This window comes from Cynocephalus volans, chromosome 9 (genome assembly GCF_027409185.1).
Source record: "Cynocephalus volans isolate mCynVol1 chromosome 9, mCynVol1.pri, whole genome shotgun sequence".
NCBI lineage: Eukaryota > Metazoa > Chordata > Mammalia > Dermoptera > Cynocephalidae > Cynocephalus > Cynocephalus volans.
Genome location: NC_084468.1, coordinates 36,260,321 through 36,276,194, shown reverse-complemented (window position 1 = coordinate 36,276,194; position 15,874 = coordinate 36,260,321). Strand labels below are relative to the sequence as shown.

Sequence of the window (15,874 nt, the reverse complement as noted above, 5' to 3'; positions counted from 1 at the left end):
TGAGGATTGTGTGTGTGGACATGAGCTCCATCGTCTAAAGCAACACAAGTCCTGTCCGAGTCAATGGGAGGCTATTTCCAGATGTGTGCTAGTTGCTACTCTCTGTTTATTAAGATTTCCTCACTGGGAAGCAGTTGCTCTGAATATTAATGGTAGGACTCTTCTAGAGAGGGCTGCAATTCTGATTTGCCCAAGCCACCTTGATTATTCAGCTGGTAGAATTTCAAATCTGCTATTTACAATGTCTCATGAAAGTGCCTGCTGAAGAACTCCCTGCGGAGAATGTGTGTTTACCCAGGTGATAAGTTTCTGGAGTGCACCTTCCAGAGTATAAGTACTCAGCAGCTTCTTGAGCTTGCAAAGGAGGAGAAAGGAAGTTGATTTTACCAAGCCTGAGCTTTGATAAACTTAGTGATGTCCACATATGGTGCATGTGCCCTTGGGTAAAATTTTAAAAAACAAAGTCACATGTGTATAAAACATTCTGGATTGGCCATCTATAAAGATGAAATTTCTCATGCCTTTTCTCCCTCTTCCTGGCTCCTCCCACCCCTAAAACAAGATTTTTAAATTATAATCACCAAATAAGAGCAGTGAGGCAAAGAAGAGACAGTCTTGAAAACAGGACTCCTTCCTTCAGGCCTTATATCTATCAGTGATTGACATTTTGGTAGCGCCCAGGAGCTCCATAATTACTGCGTGTTCTCTTGTGGGCCCACCTTCCAAATTCTATTTCGGATCCTGTGCTGGGCCCTGTGCAAGTGAAACAGAGGAGAGAGAGCCCTTCGTCATAAAGTAATGTTTGGATCAAATCCGTTTGCTACTGTTTTATCCTTATTTGCTGATGGGACCTGCCTTCTGCACTGGTAACAACTCTGGTAGCTGATCCCTTCAACAGAAAGACAAACTGGGAGGAAAGAGTCATTGGGTATATTCTAGCAAGTCTTAGTATAATTCTTATGAGTGCAACATTTATTAAAACATCCTTCATGGATAAGGAGACAGTATTTCAAAGTGGGTTTTTTCTTTGACTTCTTTTCCCCCGTTCATCCAATGTCCATCATATGTCAGCCTTCACAGATTCCCTGTGTAAAACATAACGTGTTATTGACCTGAGCAATTATGTGTTATGTGAAGGATGTTATCAAATTGTGGAGTCTTGGTAAGAAATAGCAACAGAAGAAATTTGGTGAGAGACTAGACGGGAAGAGAGTCTAATAGGAAAAGGGCAAGGAAGAGTTACTGCCAGTTACATGGGCTGCCATGTGGCTGACAAGGTCAGCTTGTTCTGCGCTTCTCCAGAAAACAAAACTAAATCCAGCAAGCAAAAATTACAGGGAGGCAAGTTTCAGTTCATCATTTAAAAAAATATATTTTGGTTCACTGAGAGCATTCCACCAACAGAACAGGCTGATTCATTAAGGAAATAGGGTTTCATATCACTGATATATTCTAGGTACCACCTACCAGGGCTGCTGTAGAAGAAACATTGAAAAATTAGGTAACAGCTAGGAGGTCTGTAGAAGCCTCTTAAATTTCTTTTGAAGAACGGTAAACACATAAGCAAATTCTGTTTACCCTAAGAGACTTGCATGGGAGAGATGTAGAGAAAGGGTAAATAGTTCTGTCTTGGCTATTTTTTAATAGAACACATTTGAGTAAAGAATTGTTTATTCATTCATTCCTTAAAGATGGATTAAGGCCCTACAGGGTGATTAGAACACTGTACACCTGAGAATAATAAAAGCAGACTTTGAACACCAAGGTCAAGGTTTCAGATCCCCATACTGGCCAGCTGCCAAACAAACACAAAAAAAGCAGTCTTTGGCCCTTTTTCTTCGCCATTTAGAAATTTGAGGCTGTCAGATAAGATGTCTTAGCACTGACCTTTTTCTCAGGCAGAACTCAAGGCTGGTCCCCCGGGGCAATAATTACTGGGGAGAACAGCAAAAAAGACAGGAATAAAAAGAGCTGGAAGCACAAGGGCTCAGTAAATAAATGGCGAGAGGTAGTGGCTCCTAGTACTAGCCTCTGTGACAGTTTTAAGGAAGAGACACAAGAAGCCACAGCTTATGTACCTTTTTCTTCCCGGTTTATAAAAGAAAAACAATGATTCCCATGACTGCAAGAAATAGACAGAGTTGGACTCCGTGTGTGGGGAGCAGACAACTGGACTGTTTCTCCTATCAGGTAGCTCCTGGTCCAGCATTGTACGTGGCGGGAGCTGGAGCAAGGACAGGGATGGTTCTTGCTGCTGTCTCAGACAGACAGACATCTAGAAGAATGCATTGGAAAAACAGGAGCTGTGTTCTAATTGGACCTCGGAGACCGTTCAGACCAACTGTGTGGTTTTATAGACAAGGTGGTGGGGCCCTAAAGGATGCGAGGCTGTGTGAGGCCCCTGGTCACCTGGGGGCAGCACGGAAGCCCATCTCCCTGAGATGGGACTCTCAGCACCGTGGAAACCAGGAGCGCTGCTAGCGGCTCAGAGGCGAGTGTAGAGAGCCATCAGGGGTTCCCCATATGAAGCCTCCTAAGATGTCCCGCTGCAGACCCGCCAGTCCCTGTTCCCCACGCAGTGTCAGAACCAGCTGTAGGTCATGCCTGACTGCCACATGGTACCCAGTGCTATTTCCTCTGAAGTTCACATGCTTGGCCGTGGGCTGATCATGCCAGTTTAGGTTTGCACAGTCTATTGGGAGTACTCTGGCTGTGGAAGTGTGTTTACCATAAAGCAATTACTTGTCTCTCCCAAAATACAGGAAAATCTCTAGGAAATATTAAATTGCTCTTATGTGTGACCCTTATGGCTTTTAGCACTGTAACACTGATGGGGGGGGGGGACTATGTGAAAAGCTGATTGGCAACATTTTGCTCATTGTGGAAGCTGGTTGATGGGACCTGGGAATTCATTTACTGACCTCTCTACTTTGGTGTATGTTTGAAAAGTTTTAGAAGAAGTTTAAAAACACACGCACACGTACACACACACACACACACACTTTTTTTAAAAGGAGAGAGGGATGACCTCCATTCTTTTAACTCCCGTACTCCTCAGGCTCCTACAGCCGGTGCCCCAACTCCCTTCTCCAGGGAAAGGGCCCGGGAGGCAGAGTCACGCAGACCTCCCTGGGGTCCGTCTCCCTCTGTCCCGCCTGCCCCAGCCTGCAGCCTCTCCAGCCTCCTTCTTGAGCCGCCCTCTCTCTGACGTCTTTGGAACCAGCCTCTCCTGGGCTTCCCTTCCCCCTTCTCAGCACTCTCCACCTTCCCACTGGTCCTTCTGCCTCAGCCAGGCCTTTCAGTGTCGGCCTCCCTCAGGTGCCCGCCTAGGTCTGCCTTTTCTCACTGCACGCTCTCATCTCCAGCTTCAGCTGACTCCCAGAGCCCTGCCTCCCGCCCAGACCTCTCGCCCACCCAAGCGCAGAGGACAGGCGTCCACCTGCTCAGTGGGCTTGCACCTGTGCCCCTCAAGCGTCTCACACTTCATTGTCCGCCTTGGAGCTCATCAGCTTCCTTCCCCAAACCTGCTGTCCCTCCCCTCTCCCCGCCCCAGTAATGAGGGCACCTAGTTGTCCCAGCAGGGACCTCAGAGTTATTCTGGATTCTCCCCCTCATCTACATGCCTTACAGTCCTGCCAGCACCTCTGTTCCATCTGTCCCTTCTCCCCTATGCTCGCAGATGCTAACAGCCTGCACCTTGCTCCCTCACCTGGATCCCGGCGGTAGTCCCCAGCAGTCTCCTTCCCTTGGCCCACTTGTTCCACCAGGAGGAACTTTCTATAACACATGTCAGATGGGATCACATGTAATATCACAAAGCTCAGATGGCTCTCAGTAAGGGCCAGAGTCCTGGCAGGACACGAGGTGCTGTGCAAAGTGATTCTGGGCTCCTGCACAGCATCTCTGCAGCCACACCAAGAGCCCTTGCCACAGTGCCACAGACGCTGGGAATTCTTCCCAGCACTCTGGGGGGGCTTCTGTACCTTTGCTCACACCCATTTAAATGTCCTTTGAATTGCATACTGCCCTTCTTACCCTGATGAAGTGCTTATTACAGTCAAAGACACAGCTCCTTAGACAATGGCCTAGGCTGGAGCTTTTCTCTGAGCGTCATTTACATCTCTAGTGCCTGGCACATAATAGTGGCTCATAAAGTATTTGTGGGAGTGAACTGAATATTTTTTAAAATATAAGTCTTTAATATCATATCATAATTTAGCTAGAATATAAAGCCAAATGGCAGCTGTATTAGTTTGCTATTGCTGCTGTAACAAATCATCACAAACTGAATGGCGTAAAGCAACACATTTATTCTCTTGCAGTTTTGGTGGTCAGAAGTCTAGAATGGGTCTTACAGGCTAAAATCACAGTGTCGGCAGGGCTGTGTTCCTTCTAGAAAATCCATTTCCTTGCCTTTTCCACCTTCCGAGGGCTGCCTGTATTCCTCAGCTCTTGGCCCCTCCCCCTCTTCAATCACTTAAAAGGAAAGTGCCCCCTTCTTTCCCGTGTGGTTTTGTTGGGCCCACCCAGATAATCCAGGAGAACACCCCATCTCAGGATCCTTGGTTTATCACACCTGCAAAGTCCCTTTCACCGTGTGAGGTAACATGTTCATAGATTCCAGGAATTAGGACGTGAACATCTTGAGGACAAGAGAGAGGATCATTATTCTTTCTACCACAGCAGCTTTTTTCAGAAGACAGGTGCTGAAAAGCCAAGCCTTTAAGACAGCCAGTTAAGTGATGTTTGGATTTCATTCTGAATAATAATGAGATTAGATCAGGCCTATATTTCATTGTGCACAGAGGAAGTCACTCAACTTGTCTGTGCTCCGGGTCCAGAAGAAAGGCCTCGCTGCCTCTTACAGATCTCCATGTTTGGGGTTTTCACCTATTTTAGGGTGACTTGGGGTTTGTTCCATAGGAATAAAATAGGAGACATGCAAATCTCTTGACCTCCCAGTGAGGAGAGGAGAAAACTTGTCTTCTCCTGGGAAGCAGATGAAACCTCCAGAGGGTTTGTTGCTAGACTTGTCCACAGTCATGGACTGCCAGATTTCTGCCTCCCTAATCTGTTAGCCTGGTCCCTGGGAGGAAACAGGAAAAGAAAAAGCTATAAAAATAATAATAATAAATTGTGAGACTCCTCCGCCCCCCCTAAAAAAAATGCCTGTTGCTGCTGAGTTACTGTTTTGGGAAGATGTGGATTCCACATAGCCAGGGGAAAGTCATTACTCACCTTCCCCTGAGCCAGAAGAAAGTGAAGATTAAAAATAATTGTTGAGGGCTGGCTGGTTAGCTTAGTTGGTTAGAACATGGTGCTGATAATGTCAAGGTCTAGGGACTGATCCCTGTGCCAGCTAGCCGACTCCCCCCCAAAAAATCAAAAATAATAATTGTTTTTAATTACACCTAAATTGCATGTGAAAGAACAGAGGGCACAAAGCTAACGTTTGATAGGAATGATCCATTGCTTATTGACCAGCACTTGTTCCATCCGCCCTGGTGGTAACCTTGGTATTCTTGGTATTGTTGGTTACACTTGTGGGCCCGCCACTAGTCACGGAGAGGATGATGGATCATGGAAGCCTACATCAGAGACTGTCAGAGCCAGAAAGGGACCTGGGACATCATGGTTTTCAACCCCCTCACGTAAGATGTGGTTCAGTTCCATGCCCAAGGTGGCATAGTTAAGTGGAACCAGGAATGAGACTCGAATCCAGGTTGCCTGAATCCCGGCTCCTTGCCCTTTTGGCTGCCCCTTACTGTCTACTAGAGCGGACAGACACAGTTGGGGCCTGCACAGTAACTACAAAAGAGAGGGTATAGCAAGCTCTTGTCCTTTGTGGTGCAGAATTTAAATACTGTAAGCATTTAGACACAAGCAAGGTCCTGGGCCTTTCGGCCTCTAAGGAGCTGGGCCACACGGAGTAGATGGGTGTGCTCTGTACAGAGCGGGGTGAGCAGTGGTCACCAACAAGGGAAGACACCACCACGAGCAGACATGGAGACCACCTTTTTTGGAGCTCTAAAATCCAAAGTTTTTTTGAACTTTCCACAGTGACATTAGGGAACTTCAGAGAGCTCTTGCTGTACGTGGGGACCGGGTATGGGGGTGGGGGTGGGTCTGGTTCTAGCATGGAGGACAATAGCTGAGGTGCAACATGAGGAAGCAGGGACAGGCTGGGGAGGGCAGATGTCAGGGTCAGATGTGGACATGCTGAGATTCCCATGCCTATGGGGCTGCCAGGTAAAGATGGCCCTGCCCTGGAGCCCCGGCTGAGGGAGCCCCACTGCAGGGCTGCCTGGCGTGGCCAGGAGAGGGGTGGGGTGGACTTTCTGGCCAGCCCATCTGTCTCACCAAGTCTCCCTCCCCCTGAGCCCCACATTTTTTTCCGGCCAGACCTTCACGGTGGCCAGTGGCCCACAGTGGTAGATCCCTGTGCCTTCCCAAGGAAGCCAAGCTGTCTTGGGGAAAGATCTGTCACATTCTATGAAAAGACTGCCAGTTCTTACATTTAGAGAAATAAATTTAAAAATAAATCCTTCTGTAGTTATATCTATAGCAGTATTCTGGCTTAGCAGTGTATAGATATACTGCTATATAGATATAACAGTAGTTATATCTATAACGGTATCCTGGCTTAGCATCGTACACAAATAAATCATTGTGATCCATTACCAGATGGGAAAAGCTGGGCATTTATTTTTCATAAACACTTCCATCTTTGAGCCACTGGCCTCCAATAATAACAGTGAGAAATGTAGTGTCGCATGGTTCTTTCTTGAAGCCAAGTAATGTTACAGTTGATACCCTTTTTATCAGTAAAACAAATGCTAAAACCCAGCATCAGCTGCATGCACCCCTCAGTGTCTGTGCTAACAATATGTCATGTGATACTGCCATGTCACCCTGAGGTCTGGAGTGTGTGGAGTGTTGAACAGAACCAAACTCCCCTGATCGGAGTCCAGGCCATGGGGTCTCTGTGTTGCAGCATCCCCTGCGATTGACCATCAGCTTCCTCAGGCAGCTGCGGGGCTGGCCCATTGTGTGCACTTGTGTTGACACATAAGATCCTGTTGTTTCCCTTCTGCTACGCCACTGCATTTGCCTCGTGTCACTCATGCAATTCATGCTCTTCTCAAGCCTGTTCTCTGTTTCAAAACAGTCTTATTTATTACACTAGATAGAAGGGTCCTTTAAAATTTGGTTTTCATTAAGAGTTGTTAGTGATTCCAAGAGTTGAACAGACCAGATTTGGAGAACATTGTAGTTATTTTTTATAATATGCATAAAACTGCTCTATTTTAGGTAGCTGTTGAAATTTAATTTTTTTTCGATCATTGCATACACTGTTCACTGACACACTGCGCTAGCTCAGTTAACATTCATAACTAGAGTGCGTGTTGGTAAAAGATTCTTTTTTCTAATGTCCTGGTAAATTTTGTTTGCACAGGGATTTTGCTTATGTAGCAAGAGACAAAGATACAAGAATTTTGAAATGTCATGTATTTCGATGTGACACACCAGCAAAAGCCATCGCCACAAGTCTCCACGAAATCTGTTCCAAGGTAAGGTGGGTCAGGCACAGTGGTGTACCTCTCTTTTCTCACTGCTTGAGCAGATAAAAGGATGTGGAGGGGCAGGAGAGGGGACTCACTGAACCTGCTCTTCCAGCTCAGGGAGAAGCAGGCAGATCGGTTGTTCCGCCAGCATCATTAAAGTGCTCTTGCTGCAGACAGCGGGGCTCTGCGAGGCATGCAGTCTACAAAGAGAGGAGAGCTTTAGTCTGTCCCAGTCTGAGGATGTGTATGTATATTTACAAGGGTACTTCAAAAAGTTCATGGAAAGGTGTATATTGTCTTTTAATTCTCTTTTCCAGAACTTTTTGAAGTACCCTCGTGTGTGTGTGTGCACACATGCGTGTATAACCAGGTGAGGAAAACAATGGCAGGTGCAGCAATGGAAATGTGTACACCCCTGCGAAAGGGAAAGGGGGTCAGGACAGATGTCCCAGCGCAGGGCCACCTGATCTGAGAGTGAATGCCTGTGGAAAAGAGGACCGGAGGAAAGGGAGGGAGGTAAGGAACCATCTGGAGTGTCTGCAAGTGCAGGGAGATGGGGATGGCCGTGAACACACTGACTTCATGATGACACACCACGGCTTGTGGAAGTGTGCTGGCCAGCTGGGAGGCAGGGCTGCAGTCACCGTCTCATACTGATAAGGGTCCCACTTCCTTAACCAGAGTGACAGAGCCTCAGAACAAGAACGGACAGTCTGGCATCGCCAGCCCAGCCTTGCTGCCTCCATCCAGCACAGCATTCTCCATACAGACACCCCTGCCCTCTGCCCAGCACTGCCATGGATTTCCATTGATGGGGTCTCTTTCTTTTCAGGAAACTCTTCTATTTTTGAGCAGCTCTGGCTATAACAGAGTTCCTTCTTATGTTGACCTGAAATCTTCCTCCCTAGAACTTCCATGTACTTGCTTGAGATCTGTAAGGTGCAGCAGCTGAGAGAGGTTCCTGCTGTGGTCTCTTTGCTGGCCGGCCCTTTAGACAATTGAAGCCTTGCTGTGTGCCTGCCATGTTTTAGAGGCACTGGACGAGCATCTGTCATTGAGTCTTCTTGTTCCCGACCTCCTTGCTTTCCAAATCCCCCGCCCCCATCTCTGTAGCCACTTTAGGGTCACATGGCTATACCAGGCTCCTAATCGTCCTCTTCTGGGCACACACTGGTTGGTTTCTCCAAATGAACACAGTATTCCAAAAGTGACCTGGAATAGTGGTTCACCTCCTATCCCCAGAGAAAATGAGCAAAATTCTCAAACAAAATGTGTAGCCCAGAGGTATGGGAGTGGGAAACCAGGCAGTGACTAAAGCTAATTCACCTTGGAAGTGACATCAACTCAGAAACTTTACTGGCTGGAATAGCTGAAGACCTTGGGGCCTATAGCCACGAACCAAAGTTGTGTTTGCTCTCTTTAGATTATGGCCGAACGGAAGAATGCCAAAGCTCTGGCCTGTAGTTCCTTACAGGAAAGGACCAACGTGAGCCTCGACGTTCCTTTACAAGGTAGGTTGGCAGCATCTCCTCTCTTCATTATGGCGCTATCTGTCCCAGTCAAGAAGCGAAGGTCTCAGATGGTTCTCTGCTGTTTCTGGTTTCCTTGGAAAGCATGTTTGACTCAACAAACATGTTGAGCATGCACTGTGGGTCCTACAGTCGCACCAAGTTGATTTTGTGTCAACAAAGATGAGTACAGAGGGCCAGGATGAGTTTTCTTCTTACTAGACAAGGTTAAAGAATATTGTCTTTGGTAGTTTTATAACTCATGTATAGACCAGGGTAAGGACTGGCTGGTTTTAAAATATGTGAATGGTTATTTTAGGGGATTCTCTAGTTATTTTTCCTGTGTCTCTGATTGTGCCCTTTATAATTAAATTTTCTCTGGGCATCAGCCACACCTAACAAAGAGGACATCAAAAGCTGTTACTCAGCACACATCAAAGTGACAGTAGCAGCTTTTACACATAGATTCCAGTGCCTGCTTTCCAATGCTTTCCTACCTTGAAATGAAAGTTAAATAGGATTTTGACTGACAGGGCCCCAATATCTGGAGTAAGAAATGCTGTTCTTACACTGTAGAACAATAGCTATATTTATGTCCAGAGACATAGGATATTACAACAGGTGGTGTTCTGAGCTTTCTAGATGGCACAGAGTGATGGCTGTTTTTTACATGTATGTTGGAACCACTGAGAAAGACGTGTTGCTGTTGTTTTCTATAGTAGATTTTCCAACACCAAAGACTGAGCTGGTCCAGAAGTTCCATGTGCAGTACTTGGGCATGTTACCTGTAGACAAGCCAGTCGGTATGTAGAACATTTATTGTCTTTCCACTTTGCAAGTGTCTGGGAGCTCATGGGAAGACCCCACCCCCCACCCCACCTACACAAGAAGTGATCTACTGTTTTATTCCCTGCCTTGTCTTGAATCAAACCCTCACACTGTCACTAGCCAGAGCACATATACAGTCCTATTCAAATCAGCAATAAAGGACAGACTAAACTGCTTTGATAAGTGATCTCTAAAATTCAGGGACTTTGACAAGACAGACATGTATTTCTCATTTCCCCAAGAGTCCAGAGATGTGCAATCCAGGGCGATGGAAGGGTTCTGCCGTTCTCAGGTGGGGCTTCCATCTCGGGGGCCAGAGCACCTGCTTCAGTTCTTGTCAACCAGAGGCAGGGAAAAAGGGCCGAGGGAGCCCTCATGCTTTCCCTTTAAGGTATGACCCAGAAGTGGCATACACAGCATTCACGTCACATCCTAGTGTCAGAACTTAGTTGCTTGACCACAGCAAGCTGAAAGGAGGTTGGGAGATATAGCCTTTACCTGGGCTAGAAAAGGTAGTGGGGAAATCAGAACTTCATGCACTGCTGGGAATTTGAAATGGTGCAGCTGCTTTGGAACACAGGCAGGTCTTTAAAAGGTTAAACGTAGCAACCTTTGACCCAGCAATTCTCCTAGGCATATACCCAAGAGAAATGAAAGCATCTGTCTTCACAAACACTTGTACACAGATGTTCACAGCAGCATTATTCATAATAGTCAAAAAGTGGAAGCAACCCAAATGTCCATCAACTGACAAATGGATAAATAAAATGTGGTACTTCCGTGTAATGGAATTTCATTTGGCAATAAAAAGGAATGAAGTACTGAGATATGCTGCAGCATGGGTGAACCTTGAAAACATTATGCTAAGTGAAAGAAGTCAGTCACAAAAGACTGTGTGATTCCATTTATATGAAATGTTCAGAATAAGCAAACCTGTAGAGACAGAAAGTAGGTAAGTGGTTGCCTGGAACTAGGGGGATGGAGGATAAAGGAGGGTGACTCCTAAAAGGTACAAGGTTTCTTTTGGGGGTGATGAAAATGTTCTAAAATTGATTATAGTGATGGTTTCATTCTGTGAATGTACTGAAACCCACTAAATTATACACTGTAAATAGTGAGTTGTATGTGAATTACATATTAATAAAGTTACTCTCACCTCCACCCGCCGAGAAAAGACTGTGGTGATACCCAGCAAAAGGGCCACATTGAATAGCACATCCTTCTCATGCAAAGGTGCCCTCCAAACCTGGCCTACCTAGATACAGAGGAAGATGAAGGAAGAGCAGGGTCTTTTGGCAGATGCTGGCTCCTGTTGGGTCCGCTATCCCAAGGCTCCCTTCTTATAAAAACATAGCATTTCCTTGAATACCATTTGTACCCTCGGGGCTAGGGAATCTCTGGAGAGAGAGGGAGAGAGAGATGAGAGTGCCATGGTCTGATTAGACAGGACATCCTACCCTAAACCTCTGGAGGTTCTCGTGACCCTTTCTTTTTTTTTTTTTTTTTTTTTTTTTTTCCGTGACCGGCGCTCAGCCAGGGAGTGCACCGGTCATTCCTATATAGGATCCGAACCCGCGGCGGGAGCGTCGCCGCGCTGCTAGCGCAGCACGCTACCGAGTGCGCCACAGGCTCAGCCCTCGTGACCCTTTCTGTTGGAAAAGCTGGTGTTTCTTTTCTTTTGCTCAAAAATAAGAATGGAGTGTCTTGTCTTCTGCGGCTACAAGAAAAGACCAGTCTGGGTGTAGCTGTTACTGTGTGATTTGGGCCCACATTTGAGAGTGATAAATAGCTTTAGGACTTTTTCAGTTATCCTTTTCATCCACAGGAATGGACACCCTGAACAGTGCCATAGAAAGTCTTATAACCTCATCCAGCAAGGAGGATTGGCTGTCAGTGAACATGAATGTAGCCGATGCGACTGTGACTGTCATCAGTGAAAAGGTGAGAAGGAATCGTAGCTGATGTTGGCCTATCTAGGTTACAGTTACATTTTGAATACAACAGTCTTCATGAAACTTAGAAACATACCCAAGGCTTGACCTCTTGGGAGTTGTGCTTACTTGTGATTAAAATGGCACACATTTAAAAGAAGATTTTGCCCTTTGTCTGGGTCTAAATCTGTGCATTCCTCTGATTTTATCTGAACTTAGAAACTTCTACTCTGTTGTCCCTGATTGTCTTCCTCATAATCCTCAGAGATTGTCATCATTTGCTAGGGGTGATGGTGTGACACTAGCAGTAGCTCACTAATGGGTTTTAGTTTTCTCACCAGTCACTCTCAGGGCTCCAGTGTTGACCGGGCTGTGTTGTCTAGTATTAGGGTGTAGAAGATGTTTCTATTAGGGAAGGTCCTGTGGTTTGTTTTGTCAGTAGTAGAAGGGGCCATTAGTCATGTTGAGAGGGGCCAGCATTAGCCTCAACCCAGATTATCCCAGTTTTGTGGTTAAAGCACAGACATTATGTAACTTGCCCAATGTCACATGATTGGAAGTAGCTGGAGCAGGATTTGAATCCATGCAGTCTGGCTCCAGATCCTTTACCACTTTTCTATTCTGCCTCTGTGAAGCACCTGACATGGAAAGAGCCCGAGTCCTTGGCCTGCTCTTGTTTCTGTCCAGCAGTGGCCACCTTCAAGCCCAGTTCACCTCTAAAGAGGAGTAGGAAGCCCGCCTACCTGCCTGGCTCTCCAGCCTGCCGTGCTGGACGTCCTTCAGTTCTTTAAGCACGTCGTGCCCTTCCCTGTCTCAGCATCTCTACAAGTGCTGCTCCTCCCGGGCTCCACCTCTTTGCCTACCCAGCCCTTTCCCAGCTGTCACCCTCAACATCATTTCTCCCAAGAAGACTTCTTGACCTCTCAGACTAGCGTGGCTTGCTTATTAAACACTGCCATGGTGCCTGAGTGAATATTTAATAAGGTGAGATGTTACTGATCCACAAGTCAGTGTTCTGTGCTTACCAATTCAGAAGTTGCGCATGGCTGTTGCAGGGGATGTGGTGTTACTAGCCATCAGCATGAATTCCGGACATTTCTTTACACCACCTCATATGGACACTAGTTTGCAAAAAAGAAAAAAAAAAGATTTGACAACTTTTTGTTGATTTGGCGACTCTTTGTTTTACATGGTGTTAGATAGAAATGTGATTCGGCGTGCTGTGTAGCTTGAGTAAAAGGAACTGGATGAAGACAGACACCCTGAATCCTTTTTTCCTGGTGCTCTGGGGGTTCACCTTGGCAGATAGGTTTTGAGACACTGGGTGTCCTGTGTTGGGCGAGATGTAAGAGCCATATACATATGGCATTGTTCCTCCCCGTGGTGAATTCACAGACTCATTTTGTAATGGACGGGGAACTGAATGCGCATCACATACCGTGACAGCGGTGTGGTTCAGAGTAGTGTGAAGTGCCAGAATGACATCCCCACAGCAGTGATGGCCTCTGCAGACATTCAGCCAAGGTTTTGCCTTTCTAGGAAAACACAAGTCCTTCCTGAATTCAGTCTAGCTATATTTTTTTAACACCAGTTTCTATATGCTGTCACTCTAAGCTTGATTCTGTGATTTAAGATCTGAAAATGTTCGTAACTATTGCCCAGCTTCACAGGGAGAGCAGGCCGCTGAGCAGTGTCTCTTGCAGGATGAAGAGGAAATCTTAGTGGAGTGTCGTGTGCGATTCCTGTCCTTTATGGGTGTCGGGAAGGATGTCCACACATTTGCCTTCATCATGGACACTGGGAACCAGCACTTTGAGTGCCACGTTTTCTGGTGCGAGCCTAACGCCGGGAACGTGTCCGAGGCAGTGCAGGCCGCCTGCATGGTGAGTAATCCCTTACAGCTGTGCTCAACCCTCCCGCCTGTGCTTTTGCATATGTGCCACAAACAAGAGAATTACTCATTGAAAAGAAAAAAAATCCAGTCTCTAAGGTAGTGCTTTGTTGCTTATCACAATCACTTATGATAAGCAGATCGCATCTCAAAAGGCCAGGACTCCTGAAAGAAGCAGGGCCAGATAGAGCCAGATTCTGTAGAGACTCCAGTGACATTTAAAAAGGATGAGCTGCAAAACTGCAGATTTGAGGATTATCAATTCTTGATCCCAAATTAATTTCAGTATGTGATCAGGAAATGTTGGTCGTGCATGAGTTGGTACTGTTTGGATTCAGCTCAGTACTTTGAAGTAAAAATCATTCAGTACATTTCTTTTTAAAGAGTTGGTTAAGTGCATTGTTCTTATATATTTTATTTACTTTATATCTATTAACTCAACCCTTATACAACTCTGTTAGGTAGTCGTTAGTTCTGTTTTATTTATGAGAAAACAGAGGCTTGGAGAAGTTAAAGAGCAGGCCCAGGACACAGAGTTGGTGAGTGACAGAGCCTGGGTTCAACCCTACGTCTGCCAAGCAACAAAGCCAGGGCTCTTTTCACCACATATATGATTTGATACCTTGTCATTCAGTGAGCAGATATCCTTTGAGTATCTGTTATGCCAGGCACTGAAAAGGCTCTAGTGAAAATGATGGAACGGTCTGAATGTAGGCACCGGGCCTGAAGTGCATGGTGTATTCTAGCAACAGCTGGTTGGGTTGCTGGAACCCAGTGGAAGGAGGCGATATCCGTATCGTGAAGGGCCTGTGATGTCATGCCAAAGTTGATTCTCTTCAGCAAAGATTGTTAAATGGGAGTGAATTGATCATATTTAGGTTTTCAAAGAGTACTCCTGCAAAAGGATAAGGAAAGACAACAAAGTGGAGGAGAGATGAGCCGGGAGGCCAGTGAAGCAGGCAGATGACAGATGAGGAGGGTCTGAACAGGAGAGTGGCCGTGGGCATAAACAGGAACAGAGGAGCAGAGGGTGACATAGAGAACTGCCTGGCTTGGGGATGACAGGTGCTGCGCTGGAAGCCCCTGTGCTTTGTTTAATTGAATCCAGCGTTTATGGGCTACACTTTGGGCAGTTCGAGCATGACTGAAATATGACCTTGCCTTATGGAGCACAGCTGTAGTGGGGAGACACCAAAATTCCGCTCTGGTAGAAAGTGCTGTAAGTAAAAGTATGAGACTGCACTGAATTCAGAAGTAATTGGGAGGTTATACATGTAGCTGTGGCGAGGTCTTCACAGAAAGTGGTGGTAGATTAAGAACCTAGGGGAGGCCTTAGCCTCTGCAGTGGTTGCTACACCTTTTCATTTGAGACAGGTCAGAAAGTGTTAAGAACCAGGAATAGGTGGGCTCGGGGAAGGAAGCTGAGCGAGTTGTTTCCACATACAGTGCATTGCTTAGTTAACAGTGAAGGAAAAGGATGGGGTGGGAGGGCAGGTGGCAAAGGTAGCGAACAGGAAAAGAGAGCCAGTTGATTTTTCTCCTAAATGACACCTTTGAAATGGAACGGGAAGGAAGGAGAAGGGAGGAAAGACCTGGTACTCTCATCACCTGACACAGCCCTTCGTTAGTGGAGTACTTTCCCTCCAGTGCCGTGGAGCCGGGGTTCTAACTCAGACTCATCGAAAAGGAGCAGGGCTGGGGTAGAGGGGACCCTGGGAGTAAAGGTGTCCAAGTGAACCTACTAACCAGGCATAGGGAATTAAGATGGGGTGATGGGGCTTCGTGAAGAAACAGAAAGTGGGAAGTTTCAGTCAAGCAAAACTATTTATGAAATTGAAATTGATCATAACAGATGGTTTGAGTCATAAAATGAATGGCTTTCAGCCTTAATTATACATTTTAATGCTAATGACAAAAATTAGCTTTATCATTGTGGCTACAGTATTTTTTCTGATTCTTAAACTCATGTTCCCTCTTGGAAACAACTTTTACTCATTTGTTTCCTATTTTAATTGTATTAGTGCAACCACTTGAAGTAACACAGCCGACCCGGTGTGAGGCGTAATGATAAAACCAGAACCTTCAGCACCACTCCCCCCAGCCCCGAGTCTAGCTTTTCAAACTCAGTGGTTTTCTTCTTGATTCAAATCT

The 15,874-nt window shown here is 46.1% G+C and overlaps 1 protein-coding gene across 11 annotated transcripts in view; it reads left to right on the top strand.

Annotated features, from left to right (window-relative positions):
- APBB2 (amyloid beta precursor protein binding family B member 2) overlaps positions 1 to 15,874 on the top strand; it is a 357,658-nt gene that overhangs the window by 336,305 nt on the left and 5,479 nt on the right. For 9 of the 11 annotated variants that reach the window (XM_063107683.1, XM_063107679.1, XM_063107684.1 and 6 more), the window contains 5 exons: positions 7,457 to 7,571; positions 8,989 to 9,076; positions 9,793 to 9,876; positions 11,727 to 11,842; positions 13,536 to 13,715. In XM_063107683.1, the coding sequence (XP_062963753.1) occupies positions 7,457 to 7,571; positions 8,989 to 9,076; positions 9,793 to 9,876; positions 11,727 to 11,842; positions 13,536 to 13,715 (583 nt within the window). The remainder of the gene's footprint in view (positions 1 to 7,456; positions 7,572 to 8,988; positions 9,077 to 9,792; positions 9,877 to 11,726; positions 11,843 to 13,535; positions 13,716 to 15,874) is intronic. The other 2 variants (XM_063107686.1, XM_063107685.1) reach the window with 1 other exon arrangement.